General features: G+C 40.1%; 2 protein-coding genes across 3 annotated transcripts in view; one reads left to right on the forward strand and one right to left on the reverse strand.

Moving 5' to 3' along the window:
• SPATA6L (spermatogenesis associated 6 like) overlaps positions 1 to 20,944 on the reverse strand; it is a 63,037-nt gene that overhangs the window by 40,082 nt on the left and 2,011 nt on the right. The window contains exons 2-4 of one of the 2 annotated variants that reach the window (XM_060155034.1): positions 12,763 to 12,807; positions 8,446 to 8,583; positions 4,031 to 4,079 (exon numbers count right to left, since the gene is read on the reverse strand). In XM_060155034.1, the coding sequence (XP_060011017.1) occupies positions 4,031 to 4,079; positions 8,446 to 8,583; positions 12,763 to 12,801 (226 nt within the window). In that variant the 5' untranslated portion in view covers positions 12,802 to 12,807. The remainder of the gene's footprint in view (positions 1 to 4,030; positions 4,080 to 8,445; positions 8,584 to 12,762; positions 12,808 to 20,944) is intronic. The other variant, XM_060155035.1, reaches the window with a different exon arrangement.
• On the forward strand, positions 8,866 to 12,465 carry PLPP6 (phospholipid phosphatase 6). The gene is made up of 2 exons (XM_060153468.1): positions 8,866 to 10,059; positions 10,488 to 12,465. Exon 1 carries the CDS (start codon positions 8,911 to 8,913, stop codon positions 9,787 to 9,789), a length of 879 nt encoding a protein of 292 aa, XP_060009451.1. The 5' UTR covers positions 8,866 to 8,910; the 3' UTR covers positions 9,790 to 10,059; positions 10,488 to 12,465.

Raw genomic sequence — 20,944 nt, forward strand, 5'->3', positions numbered from 1 at the left:
CTCTTAAAGATGTATTCATAAATCACGGAAATAACAATATACTATTGTTCATTTAAAAAATTCAAAATACAACTGTTATCCATCAACCTATAAAAGCTTATCTTGCTTAAAACAGTATGCTATATGACTATATAAATTAGACATAAAACATTTTTTTATACTTCCTGAGTTCAAAATATATTTAGAAATAGTGAGCCCAAAGAAGATATACAGATTGCCAACAAACACATGAAAGAATGCTCAACATCACTAATCATTAGAGAAATGCAAATCAAAACTACAATGAGGTATCACCTCACACCAGTCAGAATGGCCATCATCAAAAAATCTACAAACAAACAAACAAAAAAATCTATAGGGCTTCCCTGGTGGCGCAGTGGTTGAGAGTCCGCCCGCCGATGCAGGGGACACGGGTTCGTGCCCCGGTCTGGGAGGATCCCACATGCCGCGGAGCGGCTGGGCCCGTGAGCCATGGCCACTGAGCCTGCGCGTCCGGAGCCTGTGCTCCGCAACGGGAGAGGCCACAACAGTGAGAGGCCTGCGTACCGGTAAAAAAAAAAAAAAAAAAAAAAAAATCTACAAACAGTAAATGCCGGATAGGGTGTAGAGAAAAGGGAACCCTCTTGCACTGTTGGTGGGAATGTAAATTGATACAGCCACTATGGAGAACAGTATGGAGGTTCCTTAAAAAACTAAAAATAGAACTACCATATGACCCAGCAATCCCACTACTGGGCATATACCCTGGGAAAACCATAATTCAACAAGAGTCATGTACCACAATGTTCACTGCAGCTCTATTTACAATAGCCAGGACATGGAAGCAACCTAAGTGTCCATTGACAGATGAATGGATAAAGAAGATGTGGCACATATATACAATGGAATATTACTCAGCCATAAAAAGAAATGAAATTGAGGTATTTGTAGTGAGGTGAATGGACCTAGAGTCTGCCATACAGAGTGAAGTAAGTCAGAAAAACAAATACCTCATGCTAACACATATATATGGAATCTAAAAAAAATAAAAATAAAAATGTTCTGAAGAACCTAGAGGTAGGACAGGAATAAAGATGCAGACGTAGAGAATGGACTTGAGGACATGGGGAGGGGGAAGGGTAAGCTGAGACAAAGTGAGAGAGTGGCATGGACTTATATATACTACCAAATGTAAAATAGATAGCTAGTGGGAAGCAGCCACATAGCACAGGGAGAGCAGCTCGGTGCTTTGTGACCACCTAGAGGGGTGGGATAGGGAGGGTGGGAGGGAGACACAAGAGGGAGGGGATATGGGGATATATTTATAGGTATAGCTGATTCATTTTGTTATAAAGCAGAAACTAACACACCATTGTAAAGTAATTATACTCCAATAAAGATGTTAAAAAAAAATAGTGAGGGCTTCCCTGGTGGCGCAGTGGTTGAGAGTCCGCCTGCAGATGCAGGGGACACGGCTTCGTGCCCTGGTCCGGGAGGATCCCACGTGCTGCAGAGCGGCTGGGCCCGTGAGCCATGGCCGCTGAGCTTGCGCGTTCGGAGCCTGTGCTCCACAATGGGAGAGGTCACAACAGTGAGAGGCCCGCGTACCGCAAAAAAAAAGAAAAATAATAGCGAGCCCATGTTCAATGTCTATAAGGCCAAGAATAAAATTTAAATATTAAAAGTAATTTAAAATACAAATGGTATAACAAAAAATCAGTAAAGATAATTTCCACAACATATTAGAAAAACATTTTAATATTGACAATAATGGTGATTATAGTTAATACTGTAGTTGAAAGTTACTAAGAGAGTAGATTTTAAATGTTCTCACCACAAAAAAGAAATGATAATTATGTAACGTGCTAGAGGTGTAAGCTAACACTACTGTAATAATCATTTTGCAAAATATCTGAGTATCAAATCAACATGCTGTTACCTTAAACTTACACAATGTTGTATGTCAATTATATCCTCAAATAAAGCTGAAAAAATATATACAATAAAAAATATATATAAAAAAATAAAAAAATTCTCCCTTTGTAGATTTATGAAAAACATTAATACATGAGGACAGAATTTTAAATGCCAAGAAACTTAAAAGCCAAGACACCCCATAATTTTGGGTTTTCCAAACAGGAAGAAGGACTATATCTTTTCCAACCATCACCCCAATGGTAATGTAAAGCGCTTAAGTTATCTCAGTCTCTAAATTCCTTACACTCAATTAATTCTCACCACGTGTCATGTCATGAATTGGAAGACTTAATATTGTTTAGATGGCAATATTCTCCAAACTGATCTACAGGTTCAATGCAATCTATCATTGCCTATCAACATCCTAGCTGGCTTCTTTGCAGAAACAGACAAGCTGATCCTAAAATTCGTATGGCAAACTAAGGGAACCCAAATACAAAAACAGGCTTGAAAAAGAAGAACTAAGTTGGAGGACTCACACTTCCTGATTTTAAAACTTTCTATAAAGCTACAATAATCAAAATAGTGTGGCACTGTAATAATGATAGATTTATGAATCAATGGAATAGAATTGAGACCCCCCACCCACCCCCAAAAAAACACCTCACATTTACAGTCAATTGATTTTCAACAAGAGTGCCATGACCATTCAATGGGGGAAAACTACTCTTAGTAACAATGGTGCTGAGACAACTGGATATCCAGATGCAAAAGAATGAAATTGGACCCTTAGCTCATGCCATTTACAAAAATCAACTCAATATGTATTATAGACTTAAATGTAAGAGCTAAAATGATAAAACTCTTAGAAGAAAATATAGACATAAATCTTTGACTTGAATTACACAATGGTTTCTTAGTTATGACATCAAAGGCAGAAGTAACAAAAGAAAAATAGATAAAATATAATTCATCAAAATTAAAAACGTTTGTGTTTCAGAGAACACCATTAAGAAAGCAAAAAGATAGTCCAAAGAATGGGAGAAAGTATTTGTCAATCATACATCTGATATGAAAGTTATATCTATAATATATAAAGAACTTACAACTCAATAATAAAAACCCAATTAAAATATAGGGAGAGGATCCGAACAGACACTTCTCCAAATAAGATATACAAATGGCCAATAAGCACATGAAAAAATGTTCAACATCATTAGCTATCAGGGAAATGCAAATCAAACCCACGAGGTACCACTTCATATCCACAAGGATGGCTACCAATCAAAAGGATAAATAATAACAAGTGTTGGCCAGGATGTGGAGAAATCAAATCTCATATATTGCTGGAGGAATGTAAAATGATACAACTCCTTTGGTATAATCTGGAAATTCCTCAAAAAATTAAACTGAGTTACCATATGACCCAGCAAGTCCACTCCTAGGTATACACCCAACAGAAATAAAAACATGTTTACAAAAAAAACTTGTACACAAATATTTATAGCAGCATTATTCATCATAGCACCAAAGCAAAAATAATCCAGATGTCCATCATCTGATGAATGGATAAACAAAATGTGGTTTATCCATAAAATGGGACATTATTTGGACATAAAAAGAAGTGAAATCTTGACACATTCTATAGCAAGGAAGAATTTTGAAAACATTATGCTAAATGAAAGAATCCAGTTATAAATGACCACATATTATATAATTCCATATATATGAAATATCCAGAATACGCAAATCTACAGAGGCAGAAAGATTAGTCAGTAGTTTCCTAGGGCTGGAAGGGATGAGGAAGAATGGGTATAGGGTTTCTTTCCATGGTGATGAAAATGTTCTAAAATTGATTATGGTGATGGTTAAACAACTCTGTTAAGATACAAAAACCATTTAATTGTAATAAAACAAACAGAATCATACCATCCAGTAAATGCCATACATATCTAGAAAAGGGTTTGTAATTGAATCAATGACATGATTGAAATTTTACACAGGCTATCTTGAACATAAATATGGGGTAAATGTGGAAGTATCACAACTTAGAAAATAGAATTTTATATCTGTGAATTACATATACACAATAGTCTCTCTCTCTTTTGTTGGGGGTGAAGGGGGGAGTACCTACTTTCTAAAATGTCTGCTACAGCTCCAGGATCTATTGCATTTTCAAATACCTGCAGGAAAAAAAATGGGGAAAATAAATCTTCAAAGTTTTATTAATATATACTTATAGAAAATCTAGATCATATTCTTCCAAATAATTAACACATGTCAAATCTAGCCATATAATATTTTAGGATTCAACAGGAGTACCTTTAACAGGTATGTGGTTAAAAGTTCAACAAATGACTATAGAATAAATGAATGAGAAGTAACACAACACCAAGTACAAGGAAAATTTAAGTTAGCTGAATCTACCACATGTTCAAAACGTCATCTACTTGACCTAGCCCCACAGTTTGTTGCTAAAAGCACATCTGGCATCTACCTGAAAGAGTCTTGTTTGAGTACCTAGAAAAACATCCTGAATACAACAGATACTTATTACATGTTAACTGAATAAATGACTTCTCTTCCCAAGCCATTGGTCGTGCTAAAAAGGAACATAAATAAAAATTCTATGTGCAACACAAAAGAAAAGCTAAGTACTCATAGCTAGACTCCCACAGAATCCAAAAATAACAAGAGAGAGAGCCTCATAAGTTTTAGGTGTATCATGAAGCACAAGAAAAACACTGTGATACCTGTCTACCCACAGCCAAATATGTTTATTTTGTCCTTGAGATAAAAGGGCCTAGGGGACTGAGGTAAAGGCATAACATGACCCTCTCCCTGAACTCTAGAACCCTGTAAGAAACACAAGTTTTCAGCAGAGTTTGTTTTCAGGCATTAAATTTCTGATTTAAACGGTGTTTAACCTTAGCATGATTAAAATCTGCTCCTGATCCAAAACCAGGTCTGCTTTAACCACAAAAGTGGAGGCTGTCCCCTGTAATCCATTTCTGTCTTACTGACTTGGATTTAACAAGCAAATGTGAGTGAGCTGGGGATTTTCCCAAAATTATTCCAGTAATATTAGTTCATCCCTTCTCTTCATCCATGTCTAAGAATTTTCTCAAGGATGATCGTGGGGAATAAATGATCAACATGAACTGCTCAAACACAATGGCTCATACACTCTTTATGAGTAATTTCTTGTTTATCTGAATGCTTTAGAACATTGAATTCTGAATTATACAGAAGGTCCAAGGAGGAGAAAGTGTTTTCGCTACTCCCTGCAAGTATTTGCAGCTAGAGAATGGAAAAGATACAAGAAAGCTAGAGCCAACTGGTAGAAAGCTTGAATATGAACTCAAACAGCTCACACAAGAAGGCAACTTTTCAAAATTTAAAATAAAGCATTTATTTAATTGCACTTTATAAAATGAAAAATGGTCTGTGATATCTAGTAATCTCAAATACACAGCTTTGTGACATCTAGAGTGTGACTCTGACACTCATTCTCCTCTTCTGCAAGTCAGGGAGCTTGGACTAGGTGACCTCCAAGGTCATTTACAGATTGATTTACAGCTTCTACAATTTTACATCCTTGGGCTTCTTATAAAAAGATTTTTAAAGTCTTCTAGAAAAGCAAATTTACAATTGATAAAACTAATAAGGAAATTCTTGGGGGAAAAAAATAGACTGGATTTTCACCACCCACATTTTAACCATGACCAACATTGAAATGGTTAGAACTAGGTTCCTTTGGATTCGGACTGTATGTTCCAAGGTAATATCCATTTATTCCTCTCTTATCCAACCAGTTTAGAAGACTATTTAAATTAACAGGCTGGCTCAGAAAGAGAAAAACAAATACCGTAGGCTAATGCATATATATGGGATCTAAAAAAAAAATAAAAATGGTTCTGATGAATCTAGGGGCAGGAGAGGAATAAAGATGCAGATGTAGAGAATGGACTTGAGGACACGGGGAGGGGGAAGGGTAAGCTGGGACGAAGTGAGAGAGTAGCATGGACATATGTACACTACCAAATGTAAAATAGATAGTTAGTGGGAAGCAGCCACATAGTACAGGGAGATCAGCTCGGTACTTTGTGACCACCTAGAGGGGTGGGATAGGGAGGGTGGGAGGGAGACGCAAGAGGGAGGGGATATGGGGATATATGTATACATATAGCTGATTCACTTTGTTATATAGCAGAAACTAACACAACATTGTAAAACAATTATATTCCAATAAAGATGTTAAAAAAAAAAAAGAAAAGAAACCAAAGGTAGCAATGGAGGTTGGATTAAAATGTATGTTGGAAAGGGATCAAAGCCTTTGGAAATGATGCCATAAATGTGTATTTAATGATACACAAAGGAAGTAATGATCAATATTAAGTAATAAGGCACATTATAACTGACTTAACAGATGAGAATTTTTTGGTGTTGTTGCCCTATTGTATGTGTGTTTCTATGTTTTAAGAATTGTGTGGCTATAGTTTGTTCTCTCCCCACTCCTTACATAATACTTATATGTTATCACATCTATAAAGTGCATTAATTGAGGTAAAAATAAAACAAGGGAAACATAAAAAAAAAGGGTACTGATGAACCTAGTGGCAGGACAGGAATAAAGACACAGACATAGAGAATGGACTTAAGGACATGGTGGGGGCTGGGGAAGGGGAAGCTGGGACGAAGTGAGAGAGTGGCATGGACATATATACACTACCAAATGTAAAATAGATAGCTAGTGGGAAGCACCTGCAAAGCACAGGGAGATCAAATGCTTTGTGACCACCTAGAGGGGTGGGATAGGGACGGTGGGAGGGAGGCTCAGGAGGGAGGGGGTATGGGGATATATGTATACATATAGCTGATTCACTTTGTTATACAGCAGAAACTAACACAACATTGTAAAACAATTATATTCCAATAAAGATGTTAACAAAAAAAAAGAAAAGAAACCAAAGGCAGCAATGGAGGTTGAATTAAAATGTATGTTGGAAAGGGATCAAAGCCTTTGGAAATGATGCCATAAATGTGTATTTAATGATACACAAAGGAAGTAATGATCAATATTAAGTAATAAGACACATTATAACTGAATTAACAGATGAGAATTTTTTGGTGTTGTTGCCCTATTGTATGTGTGTTTCTATGCTTTAAGAATTGTGTGGCTATAGTTTGTTCTCTCCCCACTCCTTACATAATACTTATATGTTATCACATCTATAAAGTGCATTAATTGAGGTAAAAATAAAACAAGGGAAACATAAAAAAAAAGGGTACTGATGAACCTAGTGGCAGGACAGGAATAAAGACACAGACATAGAGAATGGACTTAAGGACATGGTGGGGGCTGGGGAAGGGGAAGCTGGGACGAAGTGAGAGTGGCATGGACATATATACACTACCAAATGTAAAATAGATAGCTAGTGGGAAGCGCCTGCAAAGCACAGGGAGATCAAGTGCTTTGTGACCACCTAGAGGGGTGGGATAGGGAGGGTGGGAGGGAGGCTCAGGAGGGAGGGCGTCTGGGGATATATGTATACATATAGCTGATTCACTTTGTTATACAGCAGAAACTAACACAACGCTATAAAGCAATTATACTCCAATAAAGATGTAAAAAATTAATTAATGGGCTGTGATTTATAAAAATATTACACACAGCCCTAGCCCTTTCAGAAATCAATCCTCATCTCCTCTGCTACTCTGTTTGAAATAGACAGGTCATTTTCAGGGCACCACCATCCAGACCTTTAAAAGTGACAGGCCCTACCCTGAAGCCTTCCAATTCTCATCCTCTCCCCAATAGAACCACCTCAGTGATATTTTTTGGGACAAAAATCATAGGCTTATCAAGGTTAAAACTGATTCAATCTCTAAATTCCAAAACAAAAACTTCAAGAGATTGTCAGTGATTGGATAGTAATGAAATTAATGTTCCATTAAATATGAAAGTGGGAAGAGGGTTGGTAATGTTTTGGCTACTTATATTATGATCACATTCACTGGAATGGAATCTAGCTTTTATCACTGCAGCTAAATAAACCAGATATGACCTAAGGAAACTCAGTAAATCTAAAAAGCCTTCTTGTTTTGTTACAGGATTTCAGATACAGGATTTAACTAATTTGGTTAGTCTGGGGTATTTTTCTGAGTCTAAAAAAGTTTGTTTCTAAGGTCTGCTAGTTTATTGATAATCTCTGTCAGAATGTACACAGCTGCCTCTAACACTTCCAAGAACATTCAGAAAATGCTCTCTGTTCCAGTTAGAAAATGCCATGGGAGTTCCAAAAATAGAAAACATCTACCAGGGTACTTAGCACTAATTTGACAGAACTTGGCTCAGATCTGGGATGCAAAAGCAAGTCCTCCAACTATGATTCTGCACTGTGCTGAGGTGCCTTCATGTAATTTCTTTTTTAAAGAAAATTTACAAAATAACTTTATAAAAGCTGTGTTCTTTATAAGGACCACTAAATGATCCTCAGACAACAGAATCTGAATTTCTCTATTTAGCAATGAGAAAGTCAAGATCACCTTTTCAAACCTCATGCTCCGCTGAATCATAATAGGGAACACGGAAGGAAAGCAGTGTGTCTCCAGGTACTGATTCAGGAGGTAAACCCCAAGGAACACATCTTGCTTGCCAGGAAGGCACACCCCTGGGCAAGAAATCTTAAAAACAAAGAAAAAAATAGAGAACAGGGTTTGCGTTTTGCTTTGTAAAGGGTCTGTTTCCCCTAACCTCCCACAAACAATATCAAATTTCCCCCACCACCGTAACCCTCACCTCTCTCCCATAGCACTACCCTCCCCTCTCCTCTCCTCGCTCAAACTGGAAATTCAATTTCCTCCCAAGTCTCCGCCAGGTGTCACAATCGTCCTCTCGCTGGCTCCTCTCCCCGCCCCTCCAGGATGGCAGTGCGGAAGCGGAAGAGGCTGCAGGGCCGGGAAGCTTCTTCTTAGGCTGGCCGGGTCCTGCGGTCCGGGCCGCCCGCCGCGATGCCGAGCCCCCGGAGGAACGCCGAGGGACGCCCGCTGGCCGCCTGCGCCCCGAGCAGCAGCGGCAGCCCGGCCCATGGCGGCGGCGGCGGCGGCGGCAGGTTCGAGTTCCAGTCCCTGCTCAGCAGCCGCGCGCCGGGCACCGACCCCACCTGCGCCCGGCTCCGCGCGTCCGAGAGCCCAGTGCACCGCCGCGGCTCGTTCCCCCTGGCCGGGGCGGGCTCCTCGCCGGCGCTCCCGTCCCCGCTGCCCGAGGAGGACCGCATGGACCTGAACCCGTCCTTCCTGGGCATCGCCCTGCGCTCCCTGCTGGCCATCGACCTGTGGCTGTCTAAGAAGCTGGGGGTGTGTGCGGGGGAGAGCTCATCCTGGGGCAGCGTGCGGCCCCTTATGAAATTGCTGGAGATCTCGGGACACGGCATCCCCTGGCTGCTGGGCACCCTCTACTGCCTGTCCAGGAGCGACAGCTGGGCCGGGCGAGAGGTGCTGATGAACCTGCTCTTCTCCCTGCTGTTGGACCTGCTGCTGGTGGCCCTGATCAAGGGGCTGGTCCGCAGGCGCCGCCCGGCACACAACCAGATGGACATGTTTTTCACCCTTTCGGTGGACAAGTACTCCTTCCCTTCGGGCCATGCCACCAGGGCCGCCCTGGTCTCACGGTTCATCCTGAACCACCTAGTGCTGGCCATTCCACTGAGGGTGCTCGTGGTACTGTGGGCCTTCATCTTGGGCCTCTCCAGGGTCATGCTGGGGCGGCACAATGTCACCGACGTGGCTTTTGGCTTTCTTCTGGGCTACATGCAGTACAGCATCGTGGACTATTGCTGGCTTTCACCGCACAATGCTCCAGTCCTCTTTGTACTGTGGAACCAACCATGACACCATCTCATTTGTTATGGCACCAGATCTGAAAGTTTCTACACGTGACGATGCTGACATAAACCAGCAGCCATCCTGCTTGCCCCCCTAAGGATTTCAGGCTTCCTTTTGGGATTTCAGGTGTCCTACAATCTTGACGGGTTGCTAGGCTAGAGCACAGTGCTGACCATTACTGATGACAGCCATATTATAGAAAGCAACCCCCCCCATTATATACCTATTCAACAACTTTTTATATCTCCAGGACAACTGCAAAGAAACCAAGTTGAGGTGATTATAATGCTGCTTTTTAAAAGTTGACATCAGAAAATTTTGTTTTGTGTAATCCTGTAAGTCAACATATCACTTGTAAACTGAACTTTGAAAAAACAAATCACCTTCATTCTGTAAATATACAGGCAGATGAGCCACATACTAATCCTAGTTCTTTTCCTGAGGTAGATTTTAAACAGTACTTTAAGAGTCTAAGACATAGGTTATTCTAATTTATCCTCTGAAGATCTGTTACCACAGTTGGGAAGATTTATTCTTAATCCTAATTTTCTTGGTATGCTTTCTTAGTTTTGTCTCTTATATCTTTGCGCATCAGGTAGTGAGAAGAGAGAATATAGTACATATCTTTCTCTCCTTTTCCTCTACCTCCTCAAAAGATCTTTAAGAAGATATTTATTTCCCACTAATTGTTTTTCTGCATTCAGAGAACAAACCAAGAACTTACCTGAAGAAGAAACACTTAAAGGCGGGCATATGGACAGTGCCCATAGAAAAGGAAAGATGGGACTATGGCCTCATGCTTAATTCTGTTGACAGCAAATAGCATGGCATGACAGAGGACAGAAAAGCGAAGCTGCTGAGGAGATCAAAGGAACTGAGAGTCTGGGGGTAGGCTCACTACATACTTTGTCAGTGGACCAACATGGAAGAAGATGGGCCCTGCTGCCTACCATCTCTACTGAATAAAGAATAATGCTTCTTTAATGAGGTAATAAAATGGAAAAATAACTTGATTCTTTGCAATGCAACAGCATAAGCTTTCAAATATATACCACAAGGATGACCCTGTATATTGTATTTTTCATATGGAATTCCATTTCCCTGTATACAGCACACTTTAGGTAACAGTATTTAACTTGAAATTCATCAAGTGGAGCCTACTGCTATACCAGGCACAAAGTATAACTCCTAAATTTCCATTTATATTGACCCTCACAATTAAAGCAGTTTATCGATGGTGCCTCCCCGAATCACAAGACCAAAAACCTCCAAATGCAGGGTGGACTCTGCTCATTATTCTTTGATCAGGAAAGATGGAAGAGGGTATGTGCTTTAAATGCTGCTCTGCCTGAAAATATGAACCTTTAAATTACCTATGGAACTGGTGTCTTTAGATAATCTTAACAACCAATTATTTTGACATTTATAAATAGAAAGGATTATGGCATTTGATCTGTCATATAGAGATGTACATAAGAATCCAGAGAATGGCTGTGACAGGTAGGCTCTGATTGGGTGGAAGTGTGAACTTTCTGAGCGTGAGAGGAACACTGAAAAAGGAATAGCTACTTTTCAAAATGAAGCAAAATTATTTGCATTTCCACAACATCCTGAACACAGACTACATCTTCACTTCCTGAATCAGCCAAACTATGACACTCTAAGTGGTTTCCTTTATTGTTTAGACTTAAAGAGATCCTTTATTTTAATTGCAGCAATATTCAGGCCAGATATTTGGAAGCAGTTTTTCCTCTTGCAGCATCTACAAGTCTGAATACTGGGAGATCAAAATTAGGCTCACCTCCTTTCTGGTTATTTTTCTGGAATTCCCTATCTTGGTTGCTGGGGCCTGAGTTTGCTGGCTTTTAAAGCACAGATCAATTCACCTGATTTTTTTGAAGCATCGTAAGTACTGTAGAGTAAAAAAAACTGATTCCACTGTTAATTAACTGTACACTGAAGAATACCATTTAAAAATCAAAATAAAATTAACCAGTAATGTTGAATGAAGTGAGATGAAAACTTGTTTAATTTTTGCCTTAATGAGTAGGAAGACAGATTTATCACTCAACGTCTCAAGAATTCCTTCATCTTACTGCACAATTGTGAGAGGTCACAGTTGATATAGCACAAATGATATAGTCTGGTACTATTTGCTGTCAGCAAAATCGGTCAAATCCAGGAGATTTCCATCTTTGTTTCAGAGCTGCACTTAGGATGAAATCACAGCATCTGTCACTTGTATGGAGGCTAACCAGATTTTCCACAGCCGTAAACTGTTGGTGTTCTGCTTATAAACCTGGCCAGTAGAGAAGCTCCTTATAGCTTTCAGGCAAAGCTGCCTGACAGTCTGTCACCAACTACACATGGAAGGGTTGGAAAATGGAAGCTGAAATAAGGAATAACTGACCCCAAACAGGAACAATGGAGTCACTCTGCCACAGCACCTCACATAAGCAGGATTCAGTGGATAATTATTAAACAGCTGTTGATTGATCCCTTTTGGAATTAGCAAGCCAGAGCCATCTGTAGGGGAAGTATCTTAGAAAATACTTGATTGGTTTATAGAGGTGGCAAATTATCAGGGAAGTGACCTGGCTTTCTGAAATTAAAATCTTCCCTGGTTATTTAAAGGGGCTTTTTAATCTTCACAAATCTGTATCCCGGAAAAGAAAATAAAATCCTTCTTGGACTTAATGCAAGGTTATTTTAAAAGAACAGAAAAATTCCAGATAAAGCCAAGAAACAGGCTTGGGGGCGGGACGGCGGGGGGGGCGGGGCGGGAGGGGTGGGAAGCGGTTGAATTGAACTAAAGGTTAGAAAGTAAGAAAAGACCGATGTGGAGAATCTTAGGGACACAGGTAGGATTAATGATGTGTGTGGGGCGAGGGGTGGTGAAAACGACCCAGAACCATTTTAGAACCCTGGGGAAAGAGTCTGATTTGGGCCAAAGAGGAGAGGTTCGTCGATCTCTCTTACCGCCCGGATATGCAGTTCCACCACCACCTCCAAAGGCATAGTTCCCTACGTGGGCGAAAGGACTGGAATGAAAAGATTCTTTTGCGCTGAGCCTTGGACCGATTTTTCTTAGTTTAACTCAATCCTTGGAGTAAATGTTCCCAGTAGTTTCCCCAGCTCCCCACCCCACTGAACTCCCATCAACTCTCCCACCAACCCAGGTCCCTCCCACCGGTACGGGTCTCATACTGCACGAGCTGGAGCCAAGGCTTCCAGAAGGCTGAAGCGTCGCGTTGCTATGGACACTCAAAACACGCAACCTTCCACCAAGGAACGCTTGCGAGGCCCCCGGCGCCGCCAGAGTGTGAGCCTCCTGTGCTCCACTTGGAACGACACTGGCTTCCAGACTGTGCACTAACGGGAGAGAATGTCCTAGTGTATATGCCCTGGTGGCCGGATCACGAGATGCTAAGAGCCCTAGCTTCCTTTCCACCAGGCTTTCCATCCACTCTCTTTAGGGCCCCAATCACTATGTTAAAATGTTTATTTTACAGTGTCAATTCTAAAAGTCGAATGTGATCATAGCTCCGTTACGATTTAAGCCCTGCCCATTTTTAGTATCTATACGACCCCCAAGCCCTGGAAATTCTGTAACAATTACAATTAAAATAGTAGTATGTCCCTAAAGGTATTCTCATGCTTATAAAAATCATGTTTATGAAATGTTACGTCCTCATGTTTGGTTCAGAAAACATGCCCACTGTCAATAAGAAATGAAATGTGTGCTAATTAAAAATACAAGGACAGGGCTTCCCTGGTGGTGCAGTGGTTGAGAGCCCGCCTGCCGATGCAGGGGATGCGGGTTCGTGCCCCGGTCCAGGAGGATCCCACATGCTGCGGAGCGGCTGGGCCCATGAGCCATGGCCCCTGAGCCTGCGCGGCAGCGGGAGAGGCCACAACAGTGAGAGGCCCACGTACCACAAAACAAAACAAAACAAAACAAGGACAATTCCTAAAGAGGTTTAAAAGTTACGTATCCTGTTTTAGTCCCAATAGAAATATTTTTCAGTCTCTTTACTGGGGTTTAGTTAACTTAAGGGAAGCAATGAACTACATTATCTCCCAATGTGTAGTTACCATAGTTGCCAAAGCCAGGGTTACACAGTAAAAACCGTCAGAGGTAGCAGGCAGGGCAAGAGTTCTTAACCAATAGAAGAAATTGCATTTTTTCCCATTCACTGTATTTAACAGACAAAAATGAAGGAATAAAGGAGGGAGTGGCCGCTTCTAGCCAATCAGAAAAATCTGGGAGGGCCAATGCTGCCTCTAAACAAAACAAATTTTATTGGAATTAGTCATTTATTACTAATATTTTGCATTGGAGATTTATGCAGTTGCAGAAATGTGAGTGCAGAAAGATGTCCTGAGACAAGAATTAGGTATTAATTTTGGTAACTGGAGTGCCTTTCCCTGAAAGGGAAAAACTCAGTGTGATGAAGGAAGATGTACTATGTCCTTATCCAATCCTCGATGATCTGTCTGTCAGCATAGCAAGAGGCACACCAGTGGGTGCTTGGCTCCCTAACCAGAGCACTGACTTGTCAGCTCACAACAACTTGCTGGCACCCTTACTAATGCATTTATATACAGGGACAGGACCTGCCTTGACCCTTACAAGTACGTCATCAACACCAATGCTAAGACATCAAGGATAGTGACAACCAAAACATAAATAAGTGGTCAGACATAATGGAAGGGAGGAATCAATCTTTATTGAGAACCTACAAAATGGTAGGGATATTGCATATGCTAATTAACTTCATCCCCACAGTAACTCTTTCAGGGAGATATTATTATTCTTATTTACAGGTGCAGAATCTGAAGCCAGACAGTCTTTTGTCCAATGCCACACATCTAAAGGGAAGGAGCCACACTTGAATCCAGGTGTGCCCTACCATGTCTCTGCCATTGCAACATAGACAACCTACTGATTCCGAGACACAGTGTCCCATTCTATGCTCTTCCTAGCCTTAACTGGACTCTCCTTGCTTAACTCTCCTTGATATAACTGGAATCTCCTTGCTTGGCTCCTAGGGCACAGCCCTTTTCTGGTTTCCCTTCAACTCTCTGGCCATTCTTCCTCCTCTCCCTGGCTAAGCAGTGTTTCTAGTTCTTTCTTTTCCTCCCTCTATATCCTTTACCTAGGGTGTCATCCAATGTAGGTATGGATTAGCAAATGTATACAGATTTACATATCCCACCCAAGCCTCTCTTATACTTTCCCAGACAAGGTAGAATCTCACTACTATTTATTTACACACACACACACACACACACACACATATATATCCTCTTTTTAGCAACTGTGACAATAGCAGTTTTACATTTGCTCCTGCGATTGTTGATTACTATTTGTCTCTATAAACTGTAAGCTCTGCATGGCTAAGAGTTTGTGTCCTAAATACCTAGCAGAGTAGATGCTCAATAATTATCCTGAATAGATGTTAATTTCAGAGATGGTCAAGCCAGGCTATAGGGTTTAATGTATGGAGGTCCCACCACTACAGTGCAAACTAAATATGCAAAATGAGAAAGGACCAGGCAGAAGCTACTTCTGCTAGTCGGGCATGGGTGTATTAACTGAGTTGATAGGAAATATTTACACTCTGTTAATTTCCCCCACCCCAGTCACCTGAGGCACTCAGCTGCCAGGGAGATGCGGAAGTTGCTACATATACAATGCCTCTGGCCCATCTTGCAAAGATTGAGGCTGCCACCTCCACTGGAGGTCAAGCAAAGCCATTGGACTATCACCACTTACAGACACTGGCTTTATTACCTGTGTAGGTACCTGTGTAGGTGGCAGAAAACAAATCTCATTAAACAACTCTTAGTCCCAGAGTATTTCTGCAGTGTAGGCTGATCAGCAGTGACAACAGCATTGCAGAAATGACACATCAGTCACGCATACTGCTCACATCCTGGCCACTGCCAAGAAAATGGCACATGTCCCAGATGGGGATTTTCCAAAGAGTTAATTATAATGAGAAAAGAACAAAATATTACAGATAATTATAGCTGAGATTTTCCTTTTATCTAAAAAAATACAGGACACTAAATTGTAAACATTTATTTTCAAATAACATTGGAAGGAGTATTCATATGAGGGGAGGACAATATATTAAAAAAAAGGCATCACTAATGGCAGGGATGTGGGAAAATACATTCATACATTGTTGGTAGGAGTGTAAATACATAAAGTGTATTAACTTTCTATGGCTACTATAACAAATTACCACAAACTTAATGGCTTAAAACAAGACAAATGTATAATTTTTGATTTTGTGGATCAGAAATCCAACAGAGATCTTTAAAAGCAAAATGTGAGGGCTGCATTCCTTATCTTTTCCATTTCCTTGCTTTTCCAGCTTCTAGGGGTCTGCCTTCATTCCTTGACTCATAGCTCCCTTCCTTCATCTTCAAAGCCAGCAACATTGAACCAACTCCTTTTCATGCTACCATCTCTCTGGTTCTTTTAAGGACCTTTGTAACCATATAGAGTCCACCAGATAATCCAGGATAATTTCCCTATTTTAAGGTCAGCTGATTAGAAACCTTAATTCCATCTTCAAGTTAATTTCTCTTTGCCATGAAAGGTAACATGTCCCCAGGTTCCAGGTACTAGGGCATGGATATCTTTGGGGGTCATTATTCTGTTTATCACATGTAACTTCTCTGGAGAGCAATTTGTTAATATCTATCAAAATTTTTCATTTTACTCAGGAATTCCACTGCTAGGAATAGGTATATATGGGTATACTTTCACAAGTACAAAAAACATATGCTGCAGCAATATTTGTAGTTTAAAAAAATACTGGAAACCATCTAAATGTTCATTAAGTATGGTCAGATTAAATCAATTATGGTTAAGCCTCAAGATGGAATAATATGCAGCATGGGAAAAGAATAAAGCAGAGCTCTAAGTCCCAGCAGTAAAAACTCTCTAAAATATAGAGCTAAGAAAAAAAAAAGCATGGAACAAAAATGTGTAAACTGTGCTGCCATTTGGAAGAGACAGAGAATATGATATAGACATATATGCTTAGAATATTTCTGAAAAAAGAAACTAGAAACTGCTAATGGTGGATGCCTCTGGGGAAAGGACCTGGAGTAGAGACACAGAGAGAAAACTTACTTTTCATTGAATAGCCTTAGATACTTTTAAAATAGTTTTGCAAAGTATTTGCATTATTTGGTCTAAAAAGGAAAATGAATTAAAACAAGTAGAAAATATAAAATAATAGAAAGGATAAATCTGGGAGGATAGGAAGGACCAGGAACTGGCTTCTTCAGCATTGGGGCTCCATCCTGTATACCGCATACTGTGAGAATATCCACGCAAGTGTGTCTGATACTTTTGCTTCCAGTGCAGGGTGTCTTATGCTGTGACCCCTGGATGTGTCAGGGATCCTAAAGGCCCTGAGATGATAGGAAACCTTTCATGCATGTGCATATGTGCATTTTTCTGGGAAGAGAGCCTGTAGTTTTCATTGGAGTCTGGAAGGGGTAGAGTTAGTCAAATCAGGTTTTGGAACCACTGTCCTGCCCTCAGTTCCCTGCTATAGCAAAAAGAAGGGCCACCCATGTTACCTGACAATGAGCAGATAAGGAAAGAGGGGCTCTTCTCTCCATCACATTCATGCCCACTTATTAGAGCCAGCTGTCTCTCCAATGGCAGCTGGATTCAATAATAAGTGAGAAAGATCTTCAAAGTCCTGTTCTAGGTCATTATTTTATGTCTGGACTCAGACTCATTTGTTAGGCCCTACAATCTTTTGTGCCAGTGAATTATTCATTAGCAAATGTGAATAACACCAGCAAACTGAGTTTCCAAAGCGAGTTGTTCATTAGGATTTGGGAGAAATGCCTCGGTGCAGGGGAACCTCAAGTACCTGAAACAATCTGGATTATTTCAGCCCTAAAGCAATGGCAGATTACTGATTTTTTTTTTTTAAGTGTAGACCCAGCCTCAAGACTCAGGAACTAATTGTGTTTTATGTTTGGCCTTCTTCAAAGTCTTTCTCTGAAATGTTCTTTAACAGTATAGTTTCCTTAGAGTCTGATGAGAAAAGTTTACCTTTCTGACTTTTACTATAAATGTATAAAAGAGCTCAATGAGCTATTTTGGGCTCTTTCCTTGGTTCTCAAAAACTGCATAAAGATGAAGTTTATATTTTTTTTAAATCTTAATGTTAAAATCATATCCTTTGGGGGAACTCCATATTAGAGGGATCAGGGTGTCACCATATGAACCCACTGATCAATCTTAACATCACTACAGGTGACATCACATGTCTTCTTCATATGTGATTCATAGGAAGCACCTATGAAGCACTTTTGCCAAGAAAGTTGAAGTTTAACCTGAGCCACTAGAGCTGCATGATCTAGTAAGGTAGCCACATATGGCTATTTAAATTTAAATTAACTAAAACTAAATAAAATTTAAAATTCATTTCCTCACTCACACGAGTCACCTGTAAAGTGCTCAATAGCCACAATGGCTAGTGGCTACTGTACTGGATAGTGCAAGTAGAATATTTCCATCATCACAGAAACATCTATTGAACAGTGTTGTTCTAGAGCTAATTTCACTTCCTAGAGGATAGAGAAACATGTTGATGACACCACAAGACAGCAAACAGACATATCTAGAATGTGAAACATTCTATAGGACAACTAACCCAGTTAGCCTGCAACAAGTCAAACCCTGCAAATTAAAAAAAAAAAAAAAAAAGGAAGAGGGGGAGGAGAAATGTTCTAGATTAAAAGATACAAGCCCTGACAACCAAATACAATATGTGGACTTTGTTTGAACCCTGATTCAGACAAACCAACTTAAACAGAATATTTAACACTCTTAGGGAAATTTGATTATGGTTTGGGTATTAGATAACACCAAGCAATTAATTAATTAATCAAAATTAATTAATTTTGATAGGTATGATAATGTCCCTGTGTTTATGGAAGACAAATACCAACATTGTTTAGAGATGCATACTGAAGTATGTAGCAGAAATGATCTAACGCCTAAGATTTTGTTTCCAAATACTCCAGCAAATTAATAAAAGAAATAGATAAAGGAAATGTAGCAAAATCTTGATAATTGTTGATCTGGGTGATGGACATATGGAGTTTACTATAATAATATACTTTTGTGTATTTAAAAATATTTATAATAACAATTTTAAAATCTTTAACACATACTTAAATAAGAAAAGTAATCATATCCTTATGTAAACCTCATTCTGTCTTAAGATAGCCCATCAAGAGGATTCTTGGTGGCATCACTATGAATTTCTTTGACAGAAGTCCTACATACGTTTGGGACTTCCCTGGTGGCGCAGTGGTTAAGAATCCACCTGCCAATGCAGGGGACATGGGTTCAATCCCTGGTCCGGGAAGATCCCACATGCTACGGGCAACTAAGCCCATGTGCCACAACTACTGAGCCTGAGCTCTAGAGCCCGCAAGCCACAACTACTGAAGCCAGTGTGCCGTGCTCCACAACAAGAGAAGCCACCGCAATGAGAAGCCCGCCCACTGCAACGAAGAGTAGACCCTGCTCGCTGCAACTAGAGAAAGCCCGCACACAGCAACAAAGACCCAATGCAGCCAAAAAAAAAAAAAAAAAGTCTTACGTACATTTAAAGAAAAAATATGGTGGATCTATTCAACTCAAATTCAGATAACAGAAGAAAATTATTGTGGTGTGTAATACTTTACAAGTAATTCAAAAAAGCAGCAGTGTATTATAATAACTGTGGTCTCTGCATGAATATCCAAAACAGGAGCTGGCAATTTGCTTATTTCTTTAAGCATACATACTTCTTGAGAATTTTCCCCAAGTATCAGGAATGCTTCCAGGGAAGGAATTAACTTGCAGTTGAACAGCTTTTAACAATCTTGAAGTCATTTGGGATCTGGACCCACACATGAAATCTATTTCACAAACTATATTAGAGGTCATGAGTCAAACTCATGTTACTCTTTGGCTTCTGCTTTGACTGACTGGCTTTTGTAGGCTCAATACTTACTTAATGATACCACACAAAACCTTCCACAAGGATTGCCCTTGGGCATTCTGGACTACGTACACAGTGCATATCCTTCCATTTTAAAGTAATTTCTCTTCAGGAAAAATTAATTTGCTCCTTTGCATTTCAGCTGGCTAGTTCTATGTCCATGGGAGTAGTAGGATAACTATGACCCAAAGCAATTTCCAAGGAATTATATTATCCGATATAAGAAAGCAGAAAAGAGTATGACTTAGTTCCAAGACTTGTAAAAAGTGTCCACTGTACTTGGGCACAGGATTCAGGCCCCAAAGTCGGCCATGGCTAAGATGAGGCTACTTCTGATGTCATTATATCCACCCTTTCTTCTCCTACCAAAATATAACTCTTCCCATTCCCGTTTTACCCTCTTCTGTCTGTGTGTAATCCTACACCTTTCCTTTTATCCTTGTTTCCATTCATTTGTTCCCTATTCATCAATTCAACACATATTATTGAGTACCTACTATGTGCTAGGTACCGTTCTGGACCATGAAGGCATAAGAGTGAACAAGAAACAATCTATGCCCTTGTGGACCTTACATTCTAGTGAAGTAAGATATAAAATAATAGGTGAACATAGATAATAACAGTATGATAAATGCTAGGGAGGAAATATCCAGGGGGGTGAGATAGAAAGTTACACGTTAGAGGGAAGAAGAACCTAATTTAGACCCAGTGGTCAGGTCAGCCTCTTTAAGGGTATGACAGTTGATCTAAGACCTAAAAAGAAAAGCATGACCACTAACAAGACTTTTAAAGAACAAAGAGAAAAGACACCCAGGCAAAAGGAGCAACAAATGTAAAGGGCCATGAGTCAGGAAAGAAATCGATATGTTTGAGGAACTGAAAGGAGGCCAACGAGCATACTAAGAGAAAACTGGGCAGGGGGTAGAGGAAGTTAAGAAATGACACTCAGGAGTTAGGCTGGCACTAGATGGCACAGTTATGGAAGAACTTAAACAGTTATGGAAGACAATGTGATTGCCTCCCTAAGAGCCATAAGCTCTTCTTCCTTGCCAATGGAATCCCGGTTTTGTGCGGGTGGCAATGCATTTAGGTCCAGGGAATGAATCAATTTATTTAAGCCA

The sequence above is a fragment of the Lagenorhynchus albirostris genome, chromosome 7 (genome assembly GCF_949774975.1).
Source record: "Lagenorhynchus albirostris chromosome 7, mLagAlb1.1, whole genome shotgun sequence".
Taxonomy (NCBI): domain Eukaryota; kingdom Metazoa; phylum Chordata; class Mammalia; order Artiodactyla; family Delphinidae; genus Lagenorhynchus; species Lagenorhynchus albirostris.

Bases quoted from the DNA above. Each gene is read 5' to 3' on its own strand.
- PLPP6 (XM_060153468.1), top strand. From the start codon at position 8,911: ATGCCGAGCCCCCGGAGGAACGCCGAGGGACGCCCGCTGGCCGCCTGC.